Below are 17868 nucleotides of genomic sequence, written 5' to 3'. Positions count from 1 at the left end.
CATTGCTTTTGTTTCGTTTCTGAACGTGTTTGCTGGTCGAACACACATCTGGGGCAAGTGTCACAAATTAAAAAAGAGATAGGACTCCATTAATTTGGTTTCCTTATAAAGTCACATTTTATGAGTAGCTCAGGAAAATACCCCTGCTGTCCATGTGTTAAAATGATCACTGTTTTTCTCTACCTTTTTTTCTTTCATTTTCTCCTTGTAGGAATATGTGTATGTATATATTTATTTTTATTTACTTTTATGTATTTTTTAATACCCAAGTTCCTTATCTTTTAATCATATCTTGGGCAGGGAATGCCGTCAAATTTTAGTTGAGAAGCGTTGTATATTATGGGCTGCCTGGTTGATTTTGTTGACTGAGCGTCTGACTCTTGATTTTGACTGAGGTCACGATCTCACAGTTCATGGGTTTGAGCCTGGGCTCTGCACTGTGTGGAACCTGCTTGGGATTCTCTCCCTGCCCCTCCCCCACCTCACAATAAATAAATTAAAAAAAAAAAAAAGAGACAGTGTATATTATTCAAAGTATGTAGAGCAAACCTAGGAAGAAAGTTACCTTGAATTTAATATCTGTTTATTGATTTTTTTTAGAGTATGTCTTTTTCTTGTGTACTGAAGACACTATGCTAAGAACTTAATTTTATAAAATAAACTCTGAATATCACTTAAAACTTTCTAAGATAACGGTAGTTAGAAATTGAGGACCATGATAAACAGGAAAGAAAAGTTAAGGAAAATAGGTCTCTGAGGGAAGGAAATGATACGTAATTTAAAATTTTAGATATGTAGAGAAGAATATGCTATTTCTTAAAAAGGTATTCTTAAATTCTCTTGAATGTAGGCTCTGACTATATATTTTTTTTAAATTTAATTTTGTTGGGGCACCTGAGTGGCTCAGTTGGTTAAGTGCCACCTTTAGCTCAGGTCATAATCTGTCCATTCATGAGTTTGAGCCCCGCATTGGGGTCTGTGCTGACAGCTCAGAGCCTGGAGCCTGCTTCAGATTCCGTGTCTCCCTCTCTCTCTCCCCCTCCCCGGCTTGTGCTCTCCCACGCGCGCACTCTCTCTCTCAAAAAATAAAAAATAAAAAAAATTTCATTTTGTTTATGCAGAAGTGACTCTTTCCAGGCATAGAAGATTTTTACAATATATACAGTTAAAAAAAATAATGGCAAGTTATTTCACAAGCACTATTATTGATAATGCAATGCTATTGAGTCTATTAGATACCATGTGTTATAGTAGATTAGTTAAGTGGATAATAATTAGAGGTAGATTTGGAGTAGAATTCCTATGTATTCTTTGCTTTTTCCCTAGCTCCTTCATGAGCAGAGAGGATAAATTATTGCTTTGGTCTGTCAGCTCTATTCCAAAGCAAGAAAAGTCATTTTCAAAGAGGAGTTTTCCTGTACTACATATGATGGTTTCTAGAAATCCCACTTCTCCTTCTAAAATAGGTTAAGAGGTTAAGATAGAGCTTATTTTTGGAGGACTGGGGTGGCAGAATCCTTAGATATAAATGGTGTTCATGATGGCTTAGTTAAAAACCTCCCACACTTCAGTGGAAGAAAATGAGCAGACACATCTGAAAAGGTAAATCTTTTTACACAGCTGGTCATTTAAGTTAAAGGATACTTAGTTCTCATTGGGATTCTAGAAACTCAATGGCTTTCATAGCATTTGAGTATAAATTAGTGATAAATTTTATTGATCATAAAGTCTTAGATTTTATTTTTATATTTAATTTTAAAATTTTAATTAAAAAATTATGACATGTTGACATGCTAGTTTTAGGGGTAAAACATCATGATACTATAATTGTATGTATTGCAAAGTGATCTCCACAGTAAGTCTAGTTAACATCTATCAGTGCATATAGTTACAAATTTTTTTTGTTTGTGATGAGAACTTTTAAGACTTATTGTCTATTATGTTAACTAGGTTTATTGTGATAATTTCACAATAATAATATTCAAATATTGAATCACTATTTTTTATACCTGAAATGAGTATAATGTTAAATGTCAGTGACAGATACCTTAATACAAAAAAATGGACCAAAAAAATCTTTCTTATCAACTTTCAAATTCTCGATATAGTGTTATTAACTATAGTTACCATGCTGTATTACAGTTACCTCCCCAGGACTTCATTATTTTGTAACTGGAAGTTCGTATCTTTTGGCCCATTCATCTTACCTCCTTTCCTCCCTCGCCTCTGGCAGCTACCAACCTGTTCTCTGTATCTTTGAGTTTTGTTTGTTTGTTTACTTATTTGTAAATGTTTATTTTTGAGAGAGAGAGAGAGAGAGAGAGAGAGAGAGCGCGCATGTGCGAGTGAACACAAGCCAGGGAGGGGCAGAGAGAGAAGGAGACACAGAATCTGAAGCAGGTTCCAGGCTCTGAGCTGTCAGCACAGAGCCCGATGCAGGGCCTGATGCAGGGCTCAAACCCACAAACCACGACATCATGACCTGAACTAAAGATAGACACTTAACTGACTGAATCACCCAGGCACCCTGAGTTTTTTTTCATGAAGCCCTAGATTTTATCAAATAATTAGAAGGAGAATTGACCTTGAATGGTTTTCAGTTACTTTGCTGCCTAACTAAGCAGTTTGGGTGAATGTATCTTGTTATGTAATTATATTTTTGTAGGCATGGCAGAAAGCACGAAGTGATGGGTGGGAGCGCGCCTTTTGTGAGAAGAATTTTCTTTCACAAGCTACCATGGAAACAATCATTGGCATGAGGACTCAGTTGCTTGGTCAACTGAGAGCATCAGGTAAAGTTCCCCCCAAAGAATCTGTTTAGACCACTGAGAGTACCCTACATGTATCTTGTAGTATTTGTAGTGTTAACTGATGCCATCTCCTATTATTTTTATGATGTTTTCACATTGTTGTACATCTTGTATTTATGAACCGCTTTGTGGACTCCTGTGTGATCTTAGCGTTTGTTTGATGATTTAAAAAATGATGTTGTGGAAGCTTGGAGCTGAGAAATCTATGCATACCAGTTGATACTGTAGGCAGTGAGCAGTTTGTAGTGTATTTGTTGGCAAAGATTATTTTAGATATTGTAGTTCTGCTTTATCAGTATTTATAAACAATTATTTAGTTCTGTGAAATAGAAGTTAAAAAATGTAAGTAGGATGATCCGAATGCCAGTTTTTCATGTTTATGGAACATAAAATAGCTAGTAATCACTTAATGCCAGTATTGCTATGTCATTTTAGAATTGTATCTTTAAATGTCCTTTCGAGTAGCATAATACATTGAAAAAATAGCCCAAGCAGACTATCAGAGCCTGGATTCATAGACTAGCTAATGTGTCAAAGTAATGTAAGGAGCGAGCCAGAGGATTTCAAGTTGTTGCAAATATCGGGCAATATGAAGGGCGTTGGAAATTCAAGCAGGAATGTATTTACTTGTCTTCACTCCAGCATTCATTTCTGTCATAACCAAAATGTTATTAATAATACCAGTCAGAAGAGTGGGTTAGATTTTCAGCTGTGACCTTAGTGTGTGTGTATATATATATATATATATATATACATTTTTTTTAGTATGATTCTTATAGCAGCTTATGAAGAACTTTGCAAGAGTGTGTATTTTTAAAAAATTTCTGGGGCACCTGGGTGGCTCACTCGGTTAAGCGTCTGGCTTCGGCTCAGGTCATGATCTCGCAGTTCGTGGGTTCGGGCCCTGCATTGGGCTCTGTGCTGACAGCTCAGAGCCTGGAGCCTGCTTCAGGTACTATATCGCCCTCTCTCTCTGACCTTGCCCTGCTCTTGCTGTCTCTCTCTGTCTCTCTAAAATAAATAAAAAACATTAAAAACGTTAAAAAAAAATAAAGACCGCAATCTGGGTGGTTTTTTAAAACAAAATTTTTTTCATCTGTAACTTTAGTACATTTCTTTTTTAAATTTTAATGCATTTCTGATAGCAGCTTTTGAAGAACTTTGTTTATAACAAGAATGTTTATTTTTTAAAATTTTCAGCTGTGACTTTAGTACATTTCTGTATTTTTTAATTTTAGTACATTTCTGGTAGCAGTTCGTGGAGATCTTTATAGCAAGTGTGTATTTTTTTTTTAAAGTCCCACATTCCCAGTGAGCATACTTAAACTTTATTAGAATATTGAATCTGCATTTTAAACTTACTGGAAGAGATTTTATTAATTACCGTGGAATTTGAATGTCATGAAACTTAGATGGGCTGTATAGACTTTTTGTAAACAATGCAGATGTTTAAAAGTATATTTTGCAAAATAGGAAAAGTTGGTGTGTTGTTTTCCTCCTCCTAGGTTTTGTTAGAGCACGAGGCGGTGGTGACATTCGAGACGTTAACACAAATTCTGAGAACTGGGCTGTTGTGAAAGCTGCCCTGGCGGCAGGCATGTACCCTCACATAGTGCATGTGGACAGGGAGAATGTGGTACTGACGGGGCCAAAGGAGAAGAGAGTTCGGTTTCATCCCACTTCAGTTCTCAGTCAGCCTCAATATAAAAAGGTAAAACATTTTTAATGCTCTTAGGCCTTGAGTTCAAACTGATCTAATTTACACAGTTGAAGGTCAACCACCTGCTTTAAGAAATTCATTCGTTACAAATGTCTAATTCAACACTGGAATAAAGTTTGGATCGAATCTTAGAGTTGGAAGAGGTAATGTGTTAGGTACTGAGGACTACCAACTGCACGAACAGTGACATCCTTGAGTTTTTGCATGACTATTAATGCACATCGTCTCTTTCATTGAGGGACTTCTTACATTTCAAAAGTATGGCCGGTAAGCTAGGTGACATACAGTTAATTTTTCAATTTCTTTTTCTAATAGATTCCTCCAGCCAATGGTCAGGCTGCAGCGGTTCAGGCACTGCCTACAGATTGGCTTATTTATGATGAAATGACTAGGGCACGTAGAATAGCTAATATTCGATGTTCTTCAGCAGTGACACCCGTCACCGTGTTGATATTCTGTGGACCAGCGAGGTTGGCAAGTAATGCTCTCCAGGAGCCTTCATCGTTTCGAGGTAAGTGGATTGATGATGAAGGAAAAAGGAAATACAAATCTATTTGAAATGAATTTCTTTTTTTACTGGACCAAATAAATTTTGAAATTACAAAAATTTATGTGCCACAGCTCCCTTTTGATATAGTAAGACTAATTGGAAAAGACTAAAGTGTACCTCAATTCTTAAAATTGATTTTTAAAGGTAGTTTGGTATTGATTTGTGCATTTTTGATTAGTCTTGCTGATAGGTTTTACTTTTCTCTCCCACTTGAAGTTAAATAACAGTTTAACATAAATAAAGGTAATTGTTTAAGGGTCCATGATCTCATTTCCCTTATGCAAACACAATTAGACATATGTAACTAATTTAATATTATTTTTAAATTATATGTAATATTTTTATGTATTTCTTTGGTTATTTTACATTCTGTTATATTAATGGCTGCAAACTATTCTGTCACTTAAAAGTGGCATAATGCATTTAACATGTTCCTGGGGGGCACCTGCGTGTCTCAGTTGGTTGAGCATTTGACAGGCTCAGGTCATGATCTCGTGATGTGTGAGTTCGAGCCCTGCATCGGGCTCACTGCTGTCAGCCTGTCAGTGCAGAGCCCATTATGGATCCTCTGTCCTCCTCTCTCTGCCCTTCCCCTACTTGTGCTCTCCCAAAAATAAATACTAAAAAAAAATAATAAAATGTTCCTGGGGTGCCTGGGTGGTTCAGTTGGTTAAGCCTCTGGCTCAGTTGATTAAGTGTCTGGCTCAGGTCATGATCGTGTGGTTCATGAGTTTGAGCCCCAGAAAAGTCTCTCTGCCGTTAGTTTGGAGCCCGCTTCAGATCAGACTTATTTTGTTGCACTGTGATTAGAGATCATCGTCTTTAAAATGCCTTGCTTTCCCCCCCCTTTTTATAGTATTGGGACTTAATTTGTGAACTGTCAGCTTTGACGAGCTCCACACCCAAACTGTTAGTGCGGAGGATTTGTGTGAATACAGGGTGTCTGTGTTTACTTCTTTTGCTTTATGGTGGTACGAGTGACAGTTTTTCCTTTGTGTTTGAACAGCAGCTGGTGTTCCTAATGACAGTAGTGATAGTGAAATGGAAGATAGAACTACTGCTAATTTGGCAACTTTGAAACTTGATGAGTGGCTTAATTTCAAACTAGAGCCTGAGGTAAGTTGCTTTTTAGTAGTGTGGTAAGTTTCTTTCGTTCCATTAGTGTGAATTGACATACAGTATGATGAAAATTATATCTTTACTATCGAGCCCTTAGTACTTGAGAATATAGTTTGCTTTTCAGTTTTCACAAGGCCCTCATGCATTCTCTGACCTACTGGGGTTTATTTTAATAGAGAATTTGAAAAGCCTTGGTGTGGCTCATACTTAAGCACAGTGATATTTGAATATTTCTGTGTATACAAGAAAATATACACAGTTTTGGGTACCCAAGCACTCCATTTGAAGAGTGCTTAAAAAGCACCAAGGAAGAAATGAGTTTCTAAGAGAATGAAAGGATTTCATTCTGTTTTCTCTTTTTGTTTATCTCTGAATTGGGAAAGATGAAGGTTTCATCGTCTTTGTCCCAACTTCTTTGTCACCAGTTGCTGTGACACAAATTACCTGCTGCTTCTTTCTTAAAAGCTTATTCCTTCTTGGGTTCTTCACAGACTCTCCTGTGTGTGTTTGTGCCTTTAATGTTAGATGTTCTCCACTACTCTGGGCTTTACTCTGCTCTTTTCATGTCTGCACGATCTCCAGGGACCTTACCTCTGTGTGTAGATGCAGTAACTGCTTAGGCACTGATGACTCCCAAGTCTGTCTGTATTTTTAGCTTCTGTGGACCTGTGAAAATGTTCTTGACGAAGCCTTCCCTTCATCCCATCTCCACATTTATTTACTTATTTCAAGTTATTAAAATTTATACTGTCATTATCATACTTAATGTATCTTTCCACACAGTTTTCTCCTTTTGGAACAGTAATAAAAGGGGCAGTACATTATCTTCATAACTCTGTGCCATCAAATCAGCTAATACAGATAACTCGACACTTAATTATACAAAATCAGTTTGCTTCAAGTTACAGAATTAATGTTGATATGTAATTAATGAAAAAAAAAGATACTATAAAGATAACTACAAGAATGCCCATATATATGGTGTATTCCCATTTATATAAATCTGATGATTAACACATCAGCAGATTCACGTAGATACTGATTTGATCTATGAGTCAAGGCCATATTTTCAAAGTTATTTTCGGAATGTCAGGACACAGCAAATGCTGGAGAAAAAGCTGAGGAGCAGTATATGCTTGCTCAACAAGAACTTTGTTACTTTAGCTAGTGAATACCTAGGGTAATGCATTTTTATTTCATGATAGCAGGCTCACAAACACATAGAATTAAGGGTTTTAAATATAATTAAAGATCATTAAAAAGTCTGATTAGATCGAGGTACATTTACTCGAAATTTTGAGATTCATTAAATGGTAACAACCAAAATAATTCCTAAGACAAATGCACATTTTTCAGTCTACAATATTATGGGGGGAATAGGAGAATGTGCATTAAGTGGTGAAATCCACTAAGGTGCATATCAATATTCTCTTATACGAAACAGTTTGAAGACAAGGGAAATGTGTAATATAATTTTAGATTATATTTCATTTGGCTAAATTAGAATTCAATGTTGCTTTGCCATATTGAAAGTTTACTGCAATAATTTTTCGCATAAACATTTAGACTTGAACTCCAGGACTAAATACAGCATGTTTATTTTGCTTTTGATCTGTTAAATAGCTAAAAATTGACAATTTGAAACCTATAACAAAGAAAAAGTTGAAGCAGTGGGACTCTTACATCATTGAACCACTTATAATGGTCAACTATTGTATTAAAAGATAATTCTTTTTTTTTTAGTGTTTATTTTTGAGAGAGAGAGAGAACATGAGCTGGCAGAGAGAGAGAGAGAGAGAGATAGAGAGAGAGAGAATCTGAAACAGGCTTCAGGCTCTGAGCTGCTGGCACAGAGCCTGATGCGGGGCTTGAACTCATGAATGTGAGTTCACAACCTGAGCTGAAGTTGGATGCTTAACCGACTGAGCCACCCAGGCGCTCCTGAAAGATCATTCCGTATCCTTTGTTGGGGGATGTGGTCAGCTGAGCTGTCAGCCGACAACTAGCTAGGTTTACCTTTTTTCTGTCTGTTCATTGATCACTTGAGCTGACAGTTGTCTCACTTCAATTTTCACCACCTTTTCTCTTCCCTGAAACTGTACTAGGCAAGCATGTCCCCCACATTGTCCAAGCCAGCCTGCCATCCTTGAATTCACTCTCCTCTTGGGCAGTATTGTCCATGCCCTTCCTTTCCTAATTCTGCCCGTCCCCATTTTCCCTCCTCACCCCGTCCCAGCTTCTTTGTCATAAGTTGCCATGACATGAGACTTTCCTGATTCTTCTTTCTTAAAAGCTTATTCCTTCTTGGGTTCTTCACAGACTCTCCTGTGTGTGTTTGTGCCTTTAATGTTAGATGTTCTCCACTACTCTGGGCTTTACTCCGCTCTTTTCATGGCTGCACGATCTCCAGGGACCTTACCTCTGTGTGTAGATGCAGTAACCGCTTAGGCACTGATGACTCCCAAGTCTGTATTTTTAGCTTAGGCCTTTCTGTGGACCCGTGAATCCAGCTTTTTTCTGGGCATCATCATTTGGATGTTCTCCAGGTGCTAAAGTAAAATAAAAGGGGAACTAAAAGTATTTTTCTTCATTTGCTGTGCTGTTACTGTTTCCAGTTTTAGTCACACTCTGCCACACATTGTTTACTGTCCCTTCAATCAGACTGTTTCATTTGATTTTGTGTCTCTCATGCCTCCAATATGGTAAATAAGAAATTTTATCTCATTCGTCCAGCAGAAAGAATGAAATTAACAGTAAATTATATGAAATGTATGTTAGAATACATTACTTCCTTACAAGTTGCAGAGTGTTTTTGGAAACTTGCAAACCTTAACTAATAGATGTCTCACAAGTAGGGCGTACAGTTTGCTTGCGTCTGTTTGCACTGAGGAAACTTCCATTACAGGCAGCCAGTTTGTTGCTGCAGCTCAGACAGAAGTGGCACAGCTTATTTGTACGCCGGATGAGGGCTCCGTCTAAACCTTGGTCTCAAGTCGATGAAGCCGCCGTAAGAACAGTCATAGCAGTTTTAAGCACAGAGGAGCAGGCCGCAGGTTTACAGCAGCCGTCTGGGATAGGCCAGAGGCCAAGGCCGATGTCTTCCGAAGAACTTCCTCTGGCATCGTCATGGAGGTCCAGTAATAGCCGGAAGCCTTCCGCAGATACTGAATTTTCTGAGGAGCCTGCTACTGCAGAAAGGTAAATTCATGACATTTTACCAAAGCGGGAGACATTTTCTCCAGGAAAATCAGTTATTTCTCATAGAATTAGGTACTTTAATAATATTTAAAAATTGCTGAGAAGGTACACAAAAATGTGCAGAGCGTTTTACTTTTAAAACATAGTTCTTATAAGTAGTAAGATAATATGAAGGATTTTAAGCCTCTGGTATCTGTGAGTCATTTAATAAGGATGTTTTTTTATTAGGGAAGACTAAACATGTTTAATTTCAAGACTTTAAAGATTTAGGGTCTGTTAAAAAGATACCAATATTTAAAAATGTTATATTTTAGTTGATACATGTCAAGTAACATCTTTCCCAGATGTCTTACCACAGGAAGTATGGGCTCTGACCATTTAGAACACAGCCTCCTTGCAAGTCTTAGCTGGGCAGTAATTGCTGATGGGTATTCCTCCAGAAGATCCGTTACTCAGTCCCTTACTCGGTGACGCACTGAATGCGTGCTGTTCTGGGTGTAAGAGATACAGCAGTGTGCCAAACAGGCCAGGTCCCTTCCTTCAGAGAGTTTATATTTTATCCAGGGGAGGCATGTAATAAAAAAGTAAACAGATTTGCTGTAGTGGCGAATCTATTACAGTTTAACCAGATTCTTCTATTCTTTCTAGCAGTTAGCATGTGGCGTTTTTTATTTAATGTATGATTATTATTAAGAGAGTTCTTATATTGAATTGTTTATTCAGAAATTCTTTGATTATATAATAGTGGTTTTAATGAGTCATTGGCCATGATTCAGAAATATTTGTTGTGTAAAAACCTTTGTTAGAACCAAATTTACATTTTATATGACTCAGAATTTCTATCAGTTAAGAAAAATTTTTTTTACCCTGTTAGAATTGATAATGAACACAACATTCTTGCCTGTGATGCTAGTTTGGTCAGTGCTGTAGAAATCTATGTAGTAAGAATATTTTATTGTTAAACAAAAAATAGGAACAGGGGAAACAAAAGATACGTGATGTTTACTGTTTTTTAAGGATCAGATGGGATGGCTAGTGCCTTCTTTTGATCCGATTTGCACATTTGAATGAAGCATAAGGCCTCATCAGGTCAGACTTGAGTTAGAAGTAATTCACACTGGTATCCAAGTTCTTCACATACAACATACTACATTTGAGGAATTATTCAGTCATTTGCCAAGAAGACCTCCTCATGTGTGTTCCTGAATGTTTCTCTCTGATACCGGCCCTCCTGAGCAACAGAGGAGTAAAAAGCACATTTTCTTCTTAGACACTGCTTACTTTTTGAAAAGAATGTTCTAAAAGCTTACTTGAACAGTGGTTTAGAATATGGGAATAGATTTCCATAGAAATTGTTAGGTGGTAGTGTTATTGCTAGGCCCATCTATAAAAACCTGTTAAGTTTGTAGAGACTGTGTTTGTTGTGTGTGTGTATGAGTCTGTATGTAAATGCAGATGTATATATGTGTGTGCATACATTCATATGTACACATGCACACACATTCTTAGAAAAAAGGTTACTTTTTTCTTAATAACATGCTTATTTGATAAAAGAAATTCAATACAATTAAAATTATAAAGTGTAATATTCTAATTCAGATACTGTTTCTTATAAATTCTGTTTTCTCATGATACCGCATCAACCATTTTCATTTCCTTACAAGTTGTAGCCTGGCACTCTTCATTCTTACCTGTTGAACAGGGAGATACAGAATTTCATCTACCTTCAAGCTTTTGGTGTTACTCATAGATAATGCCTTAGAGTTGATATATTTGGTGGGGAAAAGAATGAGGACTCTTAGGAAGATTTATACTTAAAAGGAGGAGTTACAGTCTGTGAGATTACTTTTTAGAGAAAAAGTATCTGTAGTTAGCGTTTTCACTGTACATTGGCAAGATACAGGTTACATAATTTTTTTAATAAAAAAATTTAAGTTTATTTATTTATTTTGAGAAAGAGAGTACAAACAGGAGAGGTGCAGTAAGAGAGGGAGAGAGAATTCCAAGCAAGCTTCTTGCTGACAGCACAGAGCCTGATGTGGGGCTCGAACCCACAACCTGTGAGATCATGTCCTGAGCCAAAGCCAAAAATTGGATGCTCAACCGACTGAGCCACCCAGGCACCCCCATAATTTCTTTTAATGAAAACATTTTAGGGCGCCTTGGTGGCTCGGCTAAGCATCCAACTTGTTTCCGTCTCGGGTCATGATCTCATAGTTTGTGAGTTTGAGCCCCAGTTTTACCCTGGTTAAGTTCTGGCTCCTAATTTTCAGGTCTCTGAGGTTCCAGGGTAGAAAAGATGGGGTCTTAGGGGTTGAATTTAGGTAATCCATTGAACATCAATTCATGAAGGAAAAAAAATCCCTGAAAGGTTGTTTTTTTATACTTCTTAGATTGTTAATGATTCAGATGTACATTCCTTACATATTTTTTTGTTAATACCTTTAGGCTTTAGCTATTTTATTTCATTTGTGAAAGAAATATCCTGGATTGAAGGTATTTACTGAAGCAGAAGTGAATTGTGGGGAAAAGCTATTTTAGCTTGTCTTGAAGGAAGAGTAATTAGTTGAAAGACTCTCTAGAAGCTTATGAATTATTGAACACGTCCTTTTTGGTTTTAAACTTGCTTCTTATCAATATTATGAAACATAGCCAACTAAATGATACACTGTAAAAACTCCATATCCCACGCATAGCAGTTACCAAGACTTTCCCCTGCTTGCTGTATCTAACCACATTTTCTTTGCTCGCTCCTGCTTTCCTTTTTGGTTTACATATTTCAAAATAAATCCCACACACCATGTCATTTTCCCCCTCCATATTTAAATATGCATCTCTTAAAAAGAGAGGAATTTCCCCTACATAATCAAAATTGAGTTATCAATTCCAATAAAATGACCATTTCCCTAGTGCTTATACTATATACATTTATTTGAATTGGTGTCCCAGGAGTCGTGCACTGTCTCGGCGTTATATGTCTTGAGTCTCTGATGACCTAGAGCAGGTCTTCTGTTGACTTTTTTGAAGAAAGTGGGGTGGTGATACCGTGAGGCGCACCAATTCATTGTCTGTTTCTTCTTAGCATTATTTGTTGCCATACCATATGTATTTCCTGTAAACTGGCAGTTAGTTCTCACGGCTTGATTAGATCCGGTATTTTGACAAGTAGATGTCATAGGCAGTGCTGTGAACTTTATTATTGCATGACTTTACAAAGTACTCAGTGTCTTCTCTTTTTTATGTCTCGTTGTTCCACAAAGACATATAGTTTTCTTCTCTTCTTTAAAAATTTTTTTTAAAATGTTTATTTATTTTTGAGAGAGAGACAGAGTGTGAGCTGGGGAGGGGCAGAGAGAGAGGGAGACACAGAATCGGAAGCAGGCTCCAGGCTCCTGGCTGTTAGCACAGAGCCTGATGCAGGGTTGAATCACAAACTTTGAGATCATGACCTGAGCCAAAGTCAGATGCCTAACCCACTGAGCCGCCCAGGCACCCCGACATATTTTTCTAAAAATTATAAAATTCCTAACTGCCAGGAATGTTAAAGACCTCTTTTCCTAAACCATCATATAAGAGGTTAGAAATTTTATGAGGGAAATCATACTTTGAGTGTTTATTAACTTTAAGTTAAGGACTTCTGTAGATTGTTACATTTTTATGTATTTTTTTAAGTATGCTTTAATATTCCCAGATGGTATTAAACTTCTAAATGTAAGAAGGGACTCCTGAGTCAGTGTCCGACTTGGGCTCAGGTCATGATCTCAGAGTTTGTGAGTCTGAGCCCCATGTTGGGTGCTGACCGCTCAGAGTGTGGAGCCTGCTTCACATTGTGTGTGTGTGTGTCTCTCTGCCCTTCCCCTGCTCTATCTCTGTCTCAAAATAAACATTGAAGAAAATAAATGTAAAGAAGAATGAAATTCCCTTTTTAAATACTATTCCATAAATTATAATGCCACTGAAAATTTGGTTTGCAATGGCATCTGCTTTCAGTCACAAGCTTGTATGTAACTGGTCTTTGCTTCCTCCTTCTCACTCAAGACTTTTGATGAAATCTCCATCTCCAGCACTACACCCACCTCAGAAGTACAAAGATAGAGGGATTTTACACCCTAAACGAAGCACCGAGGACCGACCAGATCAATCTGTGAAACCTACAGACACCAATAGTCACCCGAGTCCTTGTGCCAGCCCTTCTCCTCCATCCCCAGGAAAGGTAAGTATCTAAAAGTTGATCACTAGCACGTCTAATGTTGCAGATTTAAGCACAGTTATAGAACAGTTCTACTTTTCAGTTACTAATCATGCATGGTCTTTGTTCTAGATAGAAATTGAACCTGGCAAACTTGAAACACCTTAAGTAAATTTTTAGTCTTTCCATCTTGCCAAATAGTTCTAGTTATTACCATCTTGGGATGTTTTAAAACTAATCATTTACTGATGCCATGTAACTCAACCATCTATTATTTTCTTTCTATATCATTAGAACTTTTTTTTTTTTTTTGGTTAAAAAGGTCTCAAAGTAGTTTTTTAAAAAATTATTTATTGATTTTCCCAATTCAGTGGTTATATTAAACAAATACAAGACAGGGTGGGGTTAGGAAAATAGGAGATGTTGGTAGGGAATTGAGAACTATGTATCTTTTTAAAAAATTTAATACAAATGATTTCAAGTGTTTAGAGTGTGTTACTTTTACTTACCATGTTATTGGTACTGAGTAAGTATTTGATTAGGGTTATTTAGCTATATGCTGTGCTCTGGTGAAAATATCTGGTGAAACACTTGTTAAATAAGAGGAAATGATTTTTGTGGATTTGCATTCTTAGGTTTTCAGGTTTTTATCTGAAAATACCTTTTTTTAGATATACACACAATAAAATTCACCAGTTCAAACTGTACAATTCAGTGAATTTTGACAGATGTATATAATTGTGTACCCATATCATAGCCATGTACAGAACATTCCTGTCACCCCTGGATCGTGACAACCCCTGAACTGCTCTCTGTCCCGAGAGTTTTGCCTTTTCTGGAATTTGCTGTAAATGGAATCCTTTGTATGTAGTTTTTTGTGACTGGCTTATTTTGCTTTTGATATTGATCCAACTTATTGAGAATATTATTAATTTATTACTTTTTTATTGCTGACTTGTATTCCACCCTATGGCTAATACCCATGGAATGTTTATCCATTCACCCGTCCACTGTGGGGCTGTTGTGAATAAAGCTGCTGTAATATTTGAGGGCAAGTCGTTGTGTGTACATACGGTTTCTGTTGTTGGGTAAACGCTCGGGAGCAGGGTTGTTGAGTTGTATGGTTAAGTGTATGTCTGCCTTTACAAGAAACTCTCCCAACTGCTTTCAAAATGGCTGTACTTTTTTTCATTCCCTTCCATCATGTATGAGAGTCCCATTTGCTCCATGTTCTTGACTATATTAATCTCTTTTCTGTTGGCCATGCTAGTGGGTATATAGTGATCTCCCATTTTGGTTTTAATTTGCGCTTCCCTGACGACTAATGACGGTGAGCATCTTTTTAGGTGCTTATTTACCATTCTTGAATTTTCTTTGGTGTGAAGTAGCTTTTCAAATTGTTGTTCAGCATTTTTTTGGTTGTTTGTTGGTTGTCTTTTTTATTTAGTAGTAAGATCTAAAAAATATATTTCTTGATACAAGTCTTAATTATATATGTTTTTCAACTTTCTCTAACAGTCTGTGCCTTAATATTCATTTTCTTAACAGTGTCCTTTGAAGACCACGTGTTTTTAATTTTGGTGAGGTCTACCATATCTATTTTTTTCTATTTTTGTTTCATCTATTTTTCTATTATCGTTCATATTTTTTGTGTTCTAAGAAGTCTTTGTTTCACTCAAGATTACAAAGATTTTCTCCTAGAAGTCTTACAGTGAGAGCTCTTACATTTAGGTGATGTGTTTTGAGTTACATTTTGTTTATAGTATGGGTGGGTTAAGGATCATAATCTGGCATTTGCCTGTTCAATTGTTCTAGCCCCCATTTGTTAAAAAGATTATCCTTGTCCCTTGGCACCTTTATCAAAAATCAGTTGACTGTAAATATGTTTCATTAATCTGTGTACTTCTCTGTTTTTGCCTCTGCTACAGTGATTTGATTATAGTAGCTTTATACTAAGTCTTGAAACCAGTTAATTTTTTTCTCCAACTCTGTTTTTCTTTTTAAAAATTTGTTTTGGGGGCACCTGGGTGGCTCAGTCGGTTATGTGTCCGACTTTGGCTAAGATCATGATACCATGGTTTGTGAATTTGAGCCCCACATGAGGGTCTCTGCTGTCAGCACAGAGCCTGCTTTGGATCTCTGTCCTCCCCTCCCTCTCTGCCCCTCCTCCACTTGCTCTCTCTAAAATACACAGACATTTAAAAAAATAATAAAAACTGAAATTGTTTTGGTATTCAAGGTGTTCTAACGTTCTTTCATATAAGCTTTAGAAAATGCTTGTTAATTTCTATAGAAATGTATTTTGGTATTGAGTGGAATTGCATTTAATTTGTAGATCCATTTGAAGAAAATTGATAATAGTTTTTAGTTTCCTAATCTGTAAGTGTGGTGTATATCTGCATTTCTTTTGATATTCTTTACTTTTTCGCTAAAAAAAGTTTTCAGTGTTTTGTAAATTTCAGAGGTCACCGTATTATACATTTTTTGTTAAGTTGATTACTAAAAATTTTATATTTTTGATGCTGTTTGTAAAATTTTTAGTTTCCCATTGTTCATTGCGAGCATATAGATCTACATTTGATCTTTATATGTTTACCCAGTATGCCATGGTCTTACTTCATTTATTAATTCTGTTCACTTCATATGAGAGTTCTCGGGATTTTCTACACGGATAATCATTTCATCTATTAATAAAGGTAGTTTCACTTTTTTCCTTTCTAGAATTGATTGTGTTTATTTCTTTTCTTGGCTGTTCTCTTTGGCTAGAGCCTCCAGTGAAATGTTTCAGAGCAGTGTCAAGAACAAACCTTCGAGGGGAAGAAAACCCCTCCTTCTAGTTAAGTCTGTCCCCACTTACACAATGTAGCTGTGGGAGGTTTCCTTAGGGCTTAGTTTTCTGAGAGAGTTCATTAGGAATAAATGTTGAATTCTGTTCAGTGCTTTTTTTCCCCTTTACATCTATTGAAATGATAACACAATTAATAAAATAATAAGACAATTACTATTAATAAAATGGGTTTCACTGTTCTTCTAATGTTTATACCTCATTTGGTCATGACGTATTATGGTTTTAAATATTAATGGATTTGATTTTGCTTAATCAGAACATGTGTTAAATTTGGGATCTTTGTTAATAAGGGTTATTCTGTGGCTCTCTTGTGTTATCTTTGTATAGTATTGGTATCAGGGTATAATGCTGGCTTTGGAAGGTTAGTTGGGAAGTCTTCTTTCCACTTCAAGTTTTTACAAGAGATGCGTAGGATTGATATGATTTTTTCCTTAAATGTTTGGTAGAATTCACTACTGTAGCCATTTTTTAACTTACCCTAGTATATCTTGAATTAGTTTTATGCCACTTCAGGTGTAGTTTGAGAACCTTGTAACTGTATGTTTTTATTTTATCCTTTAGTCCTTTGTGTTACTGGTCTCATGCATTTTATTTCTACATTTGTTATACATGCCACATTGTGTTATTTTTTACTTCACAGTAAATTATCTTTTACCAAAAGTCAGAATAATGTCCTTTATATTTACTCAATATTTGCAATTTCTTGTGCTCTTTATTTAAAACAAAAAATTTTAAATGTTTATTTTGAGAGAGAGAGAGAGAGAATGAGCAGGGGAGGGGCAGAGAAAGAGGAGACACAGAATCGGAAGCAGACTCCTGGCTCTGAGCTGTCAGCACAGACCGATTAGGGGCTCGCACTCAAGCACCATGAGGTTATGACCTAAGCCGAAGTCAGACTCCAACTGACCGAGGCACCCAGGCGCCCCTCTTGTGCTCTTTATTCTTTTTTGTTGATGTGAATTTCTATCTTGGATTCTGCACTTCTGTCTGGAAACTTCCTTTTATTTTTTAATTTAATTTATTATTTTTAAAGAAATTTTTAACGTTTATTTATTTTTGAGAGAGAAGGAGAAACAGAGCATGAGCGTGGGAGGGACAGGGAGAGAGGGAGACCTAGAATCCGAAGCAGGCTCCAAGCTCTGCGCTGTCAGCACAGAGCCTGACGGGGCTTGAACCCACGAACCATGAGATCATGACATGAGCCGAAGTCGGGTACTTAACCAACTGAGCCATCCAGGTGCTCCTACAAACATTCTTTTAACTTTTTCTCTGGTAAAGTTATTCTGAAAATGAATTCTTTAAGCTTTTGTCTGAAGAAACCTTTTTTTCATTTTTATTTTTGAAAGCTATTTAAAAATTTTTTAAAATGTTTTTTCATTATTTGAGAGAGAGAGAGAGACAGACAGACAGTGTGAGCAGGGGAAGGGCAGACAG

The 17868-nt window shown here is 36.6% G+C and overlaps 1 protein-coding gene across 5 annotated transcripts in view; it reads left to right on the top strand.

The window, feature by feature from the left end:
- The window catches only part of YTHDC2 (YTH domain containing 2), a 67386-nt gene that overhangs the window by 41500 nt on the left and 8018 nt on the right, over positions 1 to 17868 (top strand). For 3 of the 5 annotated variants that reach the window (XR_003909667.1, XM_029941599.1, XM_029941601.1), the window contains exons 21-26: positions 2666 to 2792; positions 4316 to 4521; positions 4846 to 5041; positions 6087 to 6196; positions 9105 to 9397; positions 13436 to 13610. Coding sequence is in view for 4 of the 5 variants with exons in the window: in XM_029941599.1 (XP_029797459.1) it covers positions 2666 to 2792; positions 4316 to 4521; positions 4846 to 5041; positions 6087 to 6196; positions 9105 to 9397; positions 13436 to 13610 (1107 nt within the window). In the remaining variant the exon portion in view is untranslated. Of the gene's footprint in view, positions 1 to 2665; positions 2793 to 4315; positions 4522 to 4845; positions 5042 to 6086; positions 6197 to 9104; positions 9398 to 13435; positions 13611 to 17868 lie in introns of those variants that run through there. The other 2 variants (XM_029941600.1, XM_029941602.1) reach the window with 2 other exon arrangements.

Source organism: Suricata suricatta, chromosome 6, assembly GCF_006229205.1.
Source record: "Suricata suricatta isolate VVHF042 chromosome 6, meerkat_22Aug2017_6uvM2_HiC, whole genome shotgun sequence".
Lineage (NCBI taxonomy): Eukaryota > Metazoa > Chordata > Mammalia > Carnivora > Herpestidae > Suricata > Suricata suricatta.
Note: the sequence above shows the minus strand (reverse complement) of the source record. Positions and strands in the feature narration are given on the sequence as shown.